The sequence below is a fragment of the Physcomitrium patens genome, chromosome 11 (assembly GCF_059467195.1).
Source record: "Physcomitrium patens ecotype Gransden chromosome 11, ASM5946719v1, whole genome shotgun sequence".
In the NCBI taxonomy this organism is placed as follows: Eukaryota; Viridiplantae; Streptophyta; class Bryopsida; order Funariales; family Funariaceae; genus Physcomitrium; species Physcomitrium patens.
This window is the reverse complement of record NC_143420.1, coordinates 15,356,470-15,366,928: the sequence shown is the minus strand read 5'-3', so window position 1 is coordinate 15,366,928 and position 10,459 is coordinate 15,356,470. Positions and strand designations below refer to the sequence as shown.

General features: G+C 37.0%; 1 protein-coding gene across 2 annotated transcripts; it reads left to right on the top strand.

Annotated features, from left to right (window-relative positions):
• The first annotated feature begins 2,247 nt into the window (after positions 1-2,247).
• LOC112289065 (uncharacterized) lies at positions 2,248-8,211 on the top strand. Of its 2 annotated transcripts, none has more exons than XM_024534018.3 (17): positions 2,248-2,824; positions 3,300-3,417; positions 3,507-3,694; positions 3,807-3,914; positions 4,049-4,113; positions 4,320-4,425; positions 4,559-4,789; positions 4,925-5,053; positions 5,197-5,264; positions 5,535-5,568; positions 5,709-5,793; positions 6,189-6,256; positions 6,441-6,554; positions 6,815-6,850; positions 6,975-7,061; positions 7,344-7,435; positions 7,681-8,211. In XM_024534018.3, the coding sequence occupies exons 1-17, from the start codon at positions 2,555-2,557 to the stop codon at positions 7,775-7,777; spliced, it is 1,896 nt and encodes a 631-aa protein (XP_024389786.1). In that variant the 5' UTR covers positions 2,248-2,554; the 3' UTR covers positions 7,778-8,211. The 2 variants fall into 2 exon arrangements, with proteins under 2 accessions (XP_024389786.1, XP_024389785.1); XM_024534017.2 differs by having other exon boundaries at positions 2,265-2,824; positions 3,804-3,914.
• The last annotated feature ends 2,248 nt before the right edge of the window (positions 8,212-10,459 follow it).

The window sequence follows — 10,459 nt, the reverse complement described above, 5'->3', positions numbered from 1 at the left end:
CATTTTAAATAATATAATTTTAATCTTTTATATAATAAATTATATATATATATATATATATATATATATATATATATATATAAGAATTATGGTGGATTTTCTTGGCATGCTTGGTTACAACATTATTCTAACCCTTTTCCTAGTAGAAAATGATGAAAGTAAGGAATTTTGCTTCTTATAGCCAAAATTTAAATCTTATTTGGTAGATGCTTAAAATTCTTTTTAATTGGTTCTTAGGAGTTCCAATTGCTCCTATGCTCATCTTGTTAGAACCATAATTATGTATATATGTTATTTAGATATTAATAAAATAGTTATAATTTGTTATTATTTTTTGTGTGTAATAGATTTCCTATCTATTTTCTTAATAATTGGTATTAAGCATAGTTAAAGTGATGTAATGGCAAGAAATATCTTAATTTAAAAAATTTAGGTAGAAAAATTTGATAAGAAATATAATTTTAGATTATGATAATTTAAGGCAAAGTATTTGCTTGTACAATAAAGTGTGTACAAAGTTTTGGAAAATAACTTGCAAACAAGTGTAATAGATACATATATTACCTAAGTAAATAGAAGTAAAATATAAGTAAGTAGGAATAAGTAGAAATGTTTTGGTCACATATTGGCTACTTAACTTGGCAAACACTTGACCTTTCTAGTTCTAGTATACGTAGAAAATAGGGTGAGACCTTCAATCTTGTCAGTACCTTTCTTATGTTCTAATCTTAGTTTACAAGCTATCTATTATCTTTATATTTGACAATAGCCATTCTGGTCTTTTTTGTCTTATAACTACCTCTCTTTATTATATGTTCTCTTTTCTTTAGTGGTATATGAGTGTATTGCCCCTTAAAATTTTTGTTGTGATTTATGTCCTTGACAACAAGAGTAATGAAGAGTGAGAAGAAATTAGCCATAAAGTGATAAACCCAATTCTTTTAAGACTTGCAAATAACGTATTGTATAATATCATGAAAAAGATTTCAAGACAAGAATTATGAACAAAATTAGAGAACTTTTATGTGACGAAGTAATAGAGAAATAGAGCATACTTAAAGCAACAATTGTATATTTTTCACATAAAAAAATATACAAGTGTATTAAATCACTCTTATACCTTCAACTAGATTCTTCATGAATTAATAAGTACTAATATCAAATTAGAAGATGAAGATAACACTTTATTACTACTAGTTTTGTTGCCTCCATCATTTGAGTATTTGGTCACTACTTTAATATATAATAAGCATATAATAAATTTTAAAAAAGTAACATAATATTCTTTATTTATATAAAATCATGAATTAAATCATAACTAATATAATTTATTATTCAATTTTTCATTAAAATAGCTAAAATTATTAATTCTTGAACCACATAATATCAATGTAAAAATTTCAATAAAAACTACTAACTAGCACAATTACCAAATATAAACTTACATAATATAGTTACTGAATATGGTCTTACATAATCTCCAATAACATAACAAAGGTACCAATTCTAAAAATAAACCTTAATATGTTGTTACTCATATACATATGGTGCAATTAATAGTATACTTGTCAAATGAATTGCTCAATTCTAATCTCTAGAAATACAACACAAACACTAGTTCTTGAAATGAGACATGTTATGTTGGGAATGTCTTGCATATGGTGCAATAGAAGATATACTTGTTAAATAAACTGCTAAATATTAGTCTAAATATTAGTCTCCAACAATACAAACACAAACCAATATTCTATTGTTGTAGTAAATGGCACCTCTAAGGAAAATAGAGTACCTTTAGCAAATATAGACCACACACCCTTATCATCTTCTATTTTATACTACGTGTATTTCACAGAGCATCAATTGGCTCATGCACAATTTTTTGATCCCTAACATTTTTCTTCACAGCTTTTTCTCACGCTACAATTCTCAGACCGTGACATGTAATCAATCCCCTATCACCGACCCACCTATATCCGAGGCACTGTTGCTGCCACGTCCTCCGCTCAAGCCAGTTGGCCTCCTCAGTCCATCCATTCCCTTTCCACATGTCGGCATGCGAACCTTTGTTCCCCTCCACAGGCACATGTTCCCCACAGTGATCGTTGTTTCCAGGAATGGGCCCAAGTAACGAAAAAGGTGCCGAACTGTGGAGACAGAGCTCCGCTTCTCTGGTCTGGTTTCGAGGTCGATGTGCGCTTTCTCCATCCGCGCCATAGCTTCCACACAAATCAAAACCCAAAAGCGAAGAGAGAAATCAAGCCACGACAATGCCTACACTGCTCTCAATTACATCCCTGCTTGCTCCAGATTGGTGGGTTGTAGCCAACGTCGCAGCATTTTGGGTTGCGGAGAGACTTTTTGCTCGGTAGCTGCGAGAAAAAGTTCATGGGTGGAGCGAATTCTTGTCGCAGGGGAATCAATTAGCTGCTCTGCTACACATTTGTGATTGTACTTTGGTTTTGGAGGGTGGTTGCGTATTAGGTCGCACTCGCAGTGCGTATCGCAACCGTATCCTGACACGCGACTGCGATTTCGGACCCGAATCGCAGCCACGATGATGGGTGTTGTGAGTGCGTCGACGATGCAGCGCAGCGCAGCGGTCTCTGTGAAGAATGGTCATCTCTTAGCCCCGCCCGCAGAAAATTCTTTCAATGTAGGATTTCGGAGTAGCTCGAGGTTTCCGCAGCAGCTCATTGTTGTGAAATGGAAGAAGAGTTGTTGTGGAAGGTGGTGCACGCGCCGCGTCCAGTGCTCAGCTGGTTCTACTCCTGTCACGAGCAACCCCACGGTCCCTCCACCGACGACGCCAAAGACACGGACACAAGTATGCATGGTCTTTCTTTTTATTGTTCGATAGGCTGTAATCTTTTTTTTTACCAATCTTGTCTGGATTACTTGTTTGGAGATCTGGTCTTTGGTGGAACTTCTAGTCTAGATTTTTGTCAATTTTGTTCAGACGTGAGAGATACAAGCGAAGCTGTGCATTTTCTGCCTCGTTAATTTTCCAGTAAATTTGAGCTAGAGCCACATGCATGCTAAATTGCACCTTTGTTTTGCAAACATTGCAATTAAGTGGGTGTGTCTGCAGGCTACCATTACTTTGGTCCCCATGTCTTCCGTCTTGCCGGAAAGGGCTTTAGAAATCATAAGTACTGCCCATGAAATTTCCGAATGGAACATAGTGAATGTGACGAATCGTTGGATAGGTATTCTCCGTGTGTAGGGAGGAGTGAAGTTATCAGAGACATGAATTCTTTCACATTGCAACTAGTGTGTTTGTTCAATCTTGATTGTTGCAGAGGATTATGGAAAACATTCCAGGAAGTGCGGAAGCTGGAGGAGCTGGTGGGGCAATGTCTTACCAAGCTTTAAAGCGGCTGGATGAACATTGGCGGAAATTGAAAGCCAGAACTCCCAGTAATCTACCACGTCTCTGAAGCCTTATCTGATGGCACTGAATAATCAAACATTATGCAAGTCAACCCTGACTGTTGTCGTTGTTGCAGTGACTGGACCAGCCCCGGAGGTGGTAACGCGGCGCCAAGGAAAATGGGCTGACTCTGGTCTTGCTGATAGAAGTCAAGCAGTGTTTGATGTGGTGGTTTGCGGTGGAACGTTGGGTGTGTTTCTTGCCACAGCTCTTGCGCTTCGAGGATTGAAGGTGGCCATTATTGAAAGGGGACCGCTTCGAGGGGTATGTTGGTGATCCCAACTAATTTGCGAACCTGGTTCTGAATTCCACAGTTCAATTATCAACGAAGCAGGTTTGTAGGTACCAATTTTGTGGGTGTGGCGTTGGATAGCAGCGTGTGCAGGATTGGAATGTATCGAGAAAGGAACTGAAAGAGCTTGTATATGCTGGAGTGTTGACCGAAGATGAGATTGAGGAAGTCATCTCAATTGAGTTCAATCCTGTGAGTCAAGTTTATGACCTTGCCTTCCCTAATTGTCTGCTGTCACTACTAGGTCCTTCTTTTTCTTTTTCTTTTGTTGATTTCGTGTACAGTATGTGTTTCGACGTGTAATCGCTTAATTCATTGTTTACCAGAGCAGAGTTGGTTTTGCGGGAGGAACGGAGCTCTGGGTGAATGACATCCTTAATCTTGGGGTCTCGTAAGTTGCGTTTTCCCATTGTTTGTTTTAGATGGATTTCTTGATTTCCGGAAGACTCGTGCCAAAGCAGATTTAATCATTTGGAGGCTTGGGTTAATTTCGTTTAAGATATCTGGATGTGTTCACTAGTATCTTGGAATAATCAGTGTGTAATTTAAGCTCTCGACAATTAATACTTCCTTGTTTGACACGGTCTGTGACGGCAGCCCAGCAAAGCTGATCGAAGTATGTAAGAAAAGGTTCGTGGACGTTGGAGGCGAGGTGCTTGAATTTACGGGTTTGTCGAAATTGGATGTATTCAACGACGGTGCTGTAAGTTTCTAATTCTTCTCAAGTTTGAACTTGGTTTCTCATTACGCGCCAGTACTTTCTGAAGTTGGCTCTAGCTCCACGTGTGTATTTTTTAGTACAATCGGTTTTCATTTCCGATTCATGTAACGTGCAGGTTGTGTCACTTGACAATGGAAAAACTCTTGTTGGGCGTCTTCTTTTGGATGTGATGGGGAATCAGTCTCCTATTGTGCGCCAGATTCGGTGGGGGCAGCATCCGGATGGAGTGTGTCTTGTGGTTGGTGCTTGTGCTCGTGGCTTTGAGAATAACTCGACCAGTGACCTCATTTACACCAACACTCAAGTGACTCAAGTGGGAAGCTCCAAGACGCAGTACTTTTGGGAGGTATGCAAATAATTCTGTCAGTAAATAACGTATCATTCATTCAAAATGAAACATTTCTCACTCTGGAGTAGTATTTTTGCGGTGGAAGACCAATTTATATGAGAAGATTATGCAATTTGGCCACTTGGTTTGCAGGCTTTCCCAGCTGGGTCAGGACCCACAGATCGTACAACTTACATGTTTAGCTACTTGGACGCTACTCCCTCTCGTCCCTTGCTTGAGGAGATGCTCGAGGATTACTGGGACCTAATGCCAGATTATCAGGTAGAATTTAGTATTTATCCATGTTGTCCTCATTTTCAAATTTTAATTAGATTTTTTTTCATGTTTAACGCAGATGAAGTCAGATGGCTGAATTGATCTTTACAAATAGTCACTCAGTTTCTAAGGTTTGCTGTCACCGACAGGGCGTTAAATTGGAGGATCTGGAAATACGAAGAGTGCTTTTCGGTTGCTTTCCCACATACCGAGCCAGGTTAGCTGTCATCTGTATAATGTATTCCATTATTTCGTTTGTAGTAACTGCAGCTAAGTTTTGTTGCTCATATTTTTCATGCTGAAGTAGTTCATCCATGCTTACCAGCTAGATACATTCTTATTCTTCATGGTATTCTTTGGATGACTTCGTCGAGATGAAGTATTCAAAATGTAGCCACTCCGACGAGTCTGAAATTGTTAAATTTGGAGGATTAGTGATGAAAATCAGTTGCCACGATGTATTCACTGGTTTTTTTCATTTCTGCAGCCCACTACCTTCAGCTTTCGATCGGGTGTTGCAGGTACTTGATTCTTTTTCACTAGAGTAATTTATGACTCGTCTACATTGCTTGGTTACTTCTGATTTTAATTTGAAGTATTCAGGTCGAGTCACGTCATGCATCGTCTGATCAAACAAACCTGTATGGTATGCTTGTTACAGATTGGTGACGCAAGTGGAATTCAATCACCGATCTCATTTGGCGGATTCGGCGCTATCACCAGGCATATTGGTCGCCTGTCTAATGGTAAAAAAATTTCTTGGCCTGTGATATCTTATTTCTCTCTTATTCAAGTCCATTTCATCTACTCCCGGGCTGCTTCGAGCCTTAACTGCATTCTTAAACCTATAGTCCTAACAAATGTCTGCAATCAGTTAGTGACTTCATTTTAAATTGTAGGTATCAACGTGTTCTGTCTTATAATGGAGGCAAATTCAAACCACCGCTTATTCTGAATAAATTTGACAGTAAAAGTAGCTCCATGTGTTTCTGTCTCCAATTCGTAAACGGCAATACTCTTAAAAGGACATGGATCCTTATGGTAGTCGTGGAGATTGATTTCACTACATTCGGTTGCTTATTCCGGAGTTACTGCCCTAACTTGAATTGGATTCCTAAAAAATATAACTGATGCATTGCAGGTCTTTACGACGCATTACAAGCGGATTTGCTCGACAAGAATAACCTAGCTTTATTAAATCCTTATCTGGTATATTTCTGGAATCACAACTCAACAGCACATATTCAGTTAATTCCCTGGTTTATAAGAACCTTGCTGTGCGTGGATTAATTGAACTTGTCTTTCTTTGTTTATTCATCCCTTTTTTCGCTTCAACCTATGAACATGGCTGACAAATAGCCTTTTGTCGTTATTTGTCTCGTGGGGTTGCCAGCCCAACCTGAGTGGGGTATGGATGTACCAGCGAGCAATGTCGGTGCGGCTTGATATTGAGTCACCCCCAGATTTTATTAACAACTTGCTCTCCATCAACTTTGAGTGCATGGAGGTTTATGCCACTTTCAATCCTTGCAATACTACTCTCAACAAGTTTCTACTGTCGTTGCGTTGAATTTTAAGAAGTACCACTACTTTGTGCATATTACGTTCATTTCAAACACTAAAGGAGGATTCCAATTTAGAGCACAGTGGGCTTGGCTGCTTCAATCGGTTCTAGTGCGTCGATTTCGCTGTATTATTGAGCTTCATTGTTTGAGAAGCTTTGTGATACCAGAATTAACCTTGTTCTACGTGGTCTTTATTTTGCAGAGACTTGGGGATCCAGTTGTTCGGCCTTTCTTGCAGGTGCGGTGTGCTCTTTTCACATTAGCCAGAAATATTTGTATTGGCTTAAGCACATTCCTTTTACTTGCATAATATTTTATCTTCTGATCCAACTTGTGTTTCTTTTTGTCACTGGTGAGTGCAGGATGTAGTTCAATTCTGGCCACAAGTGCGGTTGTTGTCATTAATCATGTTGACGAAACCTCTCTTTATACCTCAGATATTTCGTCAGGTACTTAACCACGCCATTCTTTTGTTGACCGTCACCACCTTACATGTCCTCTATTAGGTTATTTTTCCTAAGAATTAGCTAGTTTTCTTCATTTTTTCCATTCATGCGGCAAGTAAGAAATTAGACTACATCCTGGATCCGGTCTGTGTGCTTTCAACATCTTTTATATGATGAAGTGGGCAGATACATGTAGATCTATCCATGGAAAGGTTAAGCACACGATACTTGTCCGGAAATTAACCGTCACTTATGGGTCTCTTGGGCTGTATTAAATTTGTTCAGGTGGGCTTTTTCCCGCTTATTGACTGGTTTCGGCATTTCATAGCCCTGGCGATGTACACACTTCTTTGGCTGGCATTGTCTGGAAGCCCGAGGTTGGTTGATTGAGGCCTGACTGCAACTATGCAGCGTTTCTTATACTTTCTGGTTGCTGTTGTTGGGGCTTATTTTATTTTAGTTTTATTTTTCCGTCAGGAATGCTGTGAGTCCTTATGCAGATGGAGCGTGGTTGAGAATTATCCTGAAATCGAATGTCGGATCATTCTTTTTTACTACGCAAATGAATTTGAAGGGAACCACGTTGTGAATATATTTTCATCTTTTTTATGTACCACTGCAGGACTTGGGTGAACAGTTTACCAAAAGAGAAACAGTTTGTTTGGAGGCGACGTTTTGAAGCGTGGCAATATGGATCTGGGCTTGATTATCACCCCTGAACTGTAGCAGTGCCTTGTCGGACCTGAGACAACCATCAATGGATCCGGTATATGCAGCATTGTTCAATAATTTGAAAATCAAGTCAAGGCTTCATGATGAAATAGAATATCCTGTATATTGAGACATCCGAGGTTAGTCGTGTACAGAACTTCATACCTTCGGCACTGTAATTACTCTACCCGTTCTTAGATATGTACTAGGCTTTGTAGCAGCAGTTGTAGAAGAATTGGGTAGTGGAAACTGGCTCTGGATGGTGCAGTGTGCAGATGCAGAAATTGTAATTAATTATTCCTGCTGAAGAGTGAGTGGCGTAATGGAATCCGTTTTAAGTACAGTTTGGGGGTGGCTAGCAGGATAATAAAGTGAAGAATATAATACATTTGTTTTACATTTCTATCAAAAATATATCATTCCTATTTTTCTTTTCTTTTTATTTACATGATTTACAAAAAACATTATTACAATATATTCTGAATAAGTAAAGGTAACATGAATATGTGATATAGGTATAGACCAAGTATCGTAGTACCTTCAAGTACCTTCCCAAAGGTCCAATGGTTGGGTCGATCCTAGATCTGAGATTTTTGGATAATTCCTAATTACTCGTTTGCCTAAATTTTTTGAATGTATTAATCAATATATCAATTGCAACCTCTTAAAGAATACATTGCAATTAGTTTGAATCAATTTGTAGAAGTATGGAACAAAGAATAGTTGGTCAAGTCAAAGCATAAAGCAAAGACAAGTATCCATTGCCTCTTATTGAAGCAAGATCATCTAGTATGCTTAAAATTCCAAGTACACCAATAAAAGGAGTAGACAACTAACACAATACATGGAGCTGCAAGATCATATACGGAAGAACAAAAACTACTCTATTCAAGGAAAGAATGGTAACAATTAGGAGCAAATTGAAATCACACAATAGAGCAAGCCTTGTACTCCTAGACTTTTCCAACTACTTCCATATTGACCAATACTTCCATATTGACAATCAACCAACACAAATCCATAGGGGATGAGGTAAGTACATTTAACAATGCCTATTATTTTACAATAGCTAAGCTTGATGAACTACCAAACAAAATACTATACTGAAAACTTGAGATAGTGGCATACAAAACCAAATTCAATTCTTTATTGGACTATATGGACAAAGATATCTTTTTTTTATTCAAAAAATATATGTAGGAGAAATATACATAAAGAGATCTGATTTTACAACAATACCTCAATATTGGACTAGCACATATGATAGAAATAAAAGACTTATAAGAATTACTTATAAAGGCATCTCCAAGCTTAGAATATTTCCTTCTAGAGAAATACCAAACTCATGAGATTTTAGAGATAACATTAGAACAAATAGTTACCAATACTATAGCCAAAATCCTTCAAAAGGAATTGCTATCACTTGACTTACAAGCACCAATTCTTCCAAAAATGTAAAAATATCCAAAACCAAAAGAGATACTAAAGATAGTATAACCTTTGGTATTCAAGTCACTAGCCAAATAAGAACAACTAGCCATAAATAAAACATCATATGAAATAGCCCTCCAAATTTGCAATGAAGAAGAAAGGTTAAAATCAGATTCCACACCTAAAAATTCATATCCTAGAAGAAGCAAAAAATCAACATATAGAATAATTCTAAAGGTAGAAAAACTAAATACATATAAAGTATTATTATCATAAGTAGAGGATTTCATGGCATTAAAACAGATGGTAGACAAAAACCTACAAGTATGGCGATTAATTCTATAGGCTTGGCAAAAACTCCATATCTCCTTCTTGATCTTATTAATACAATCCAATAACTATTTTGAGATGAAATTTGTACAAAAAGAAGGTAGAAATATTATCATTTCAAAACAATTATTCTTAGAAGGACAAGAGATTCAAGTGACTATACAAATACCTTACTTTGACATGGACAATATTCTCAAATCAATATGCACAAAAACAACACTATCAGCCCAAATCATAATTCTTTCACCAATTGCAGACAAAGGCTTACTTTATCAACATACTATCTAATTTTTGTAAGGTCTTTTTAATATACAATAAAAAAAAACTACAGAACAAAGTTCTATGGCTCTAGAATTAGAATCCTTACAAATAATGAAGAAGAACTACCTAAAGTCATAATCCTACAACAATTAGATGTCAATAGGAAGATACAATTCAAAATGGAATATAGTGGTTTTTTACTTTAATGTATAAGTTGTAGATCTAAATTCTATATGGTAAAAGAATGTCCATCAAGTAAATCAATTGAAGAAAGAAGGCATGTCACAAAAAGAAATAGATTATACTCAATACCACAAGAAGTAGTCAACCAACTGACCAAATTAGCCGCATAAGAACTTAAAAGGAAGCAATACCAATCAAGCTCTCAACTTATCACAAGCCAATTCAAAGGACAAAATTTATATGACAATATATTAGCAAGACCACTTACACATATTTAAATTTACATAGCCACCTTCTACCTAATACAAAATATGAATATTATAAAATAGTCAAAAGAAAAGGCCCAAATTCACTTAATAAATGAAACTATACTCCACCAATGGCCAATACTTATTTTAAAAATAAAAAGAATCAATCCAATTTGATACTAAGAGGATGCCATTTTTTGCTCAGCAATAACCTATCGTAGACATTACTTGCAGATT

Coding starts and splice junctions, on each gene's coding strand:
- LOC112289065 (XM_024534017.2), top strand. CDS start 2,555: ATGATGGGTGTTGTGAGTGCGTCGACGATGCAGCGCAGCGCAGCGGTC. Junction 2,825..3,299: donor CGCCAAAGACACGGACACAA/GTATGCATGGTC, acceptor TGATTGTTGCAG/AGGATTATGGAAAACATTCC. Junction 7,062..7,343: donor TACCTCAGATATTTCGTCAG/GTACTTAACCAC, acceptor AAATTTGTTCAG/GTGGGCTTTTTCCCGCTTAT.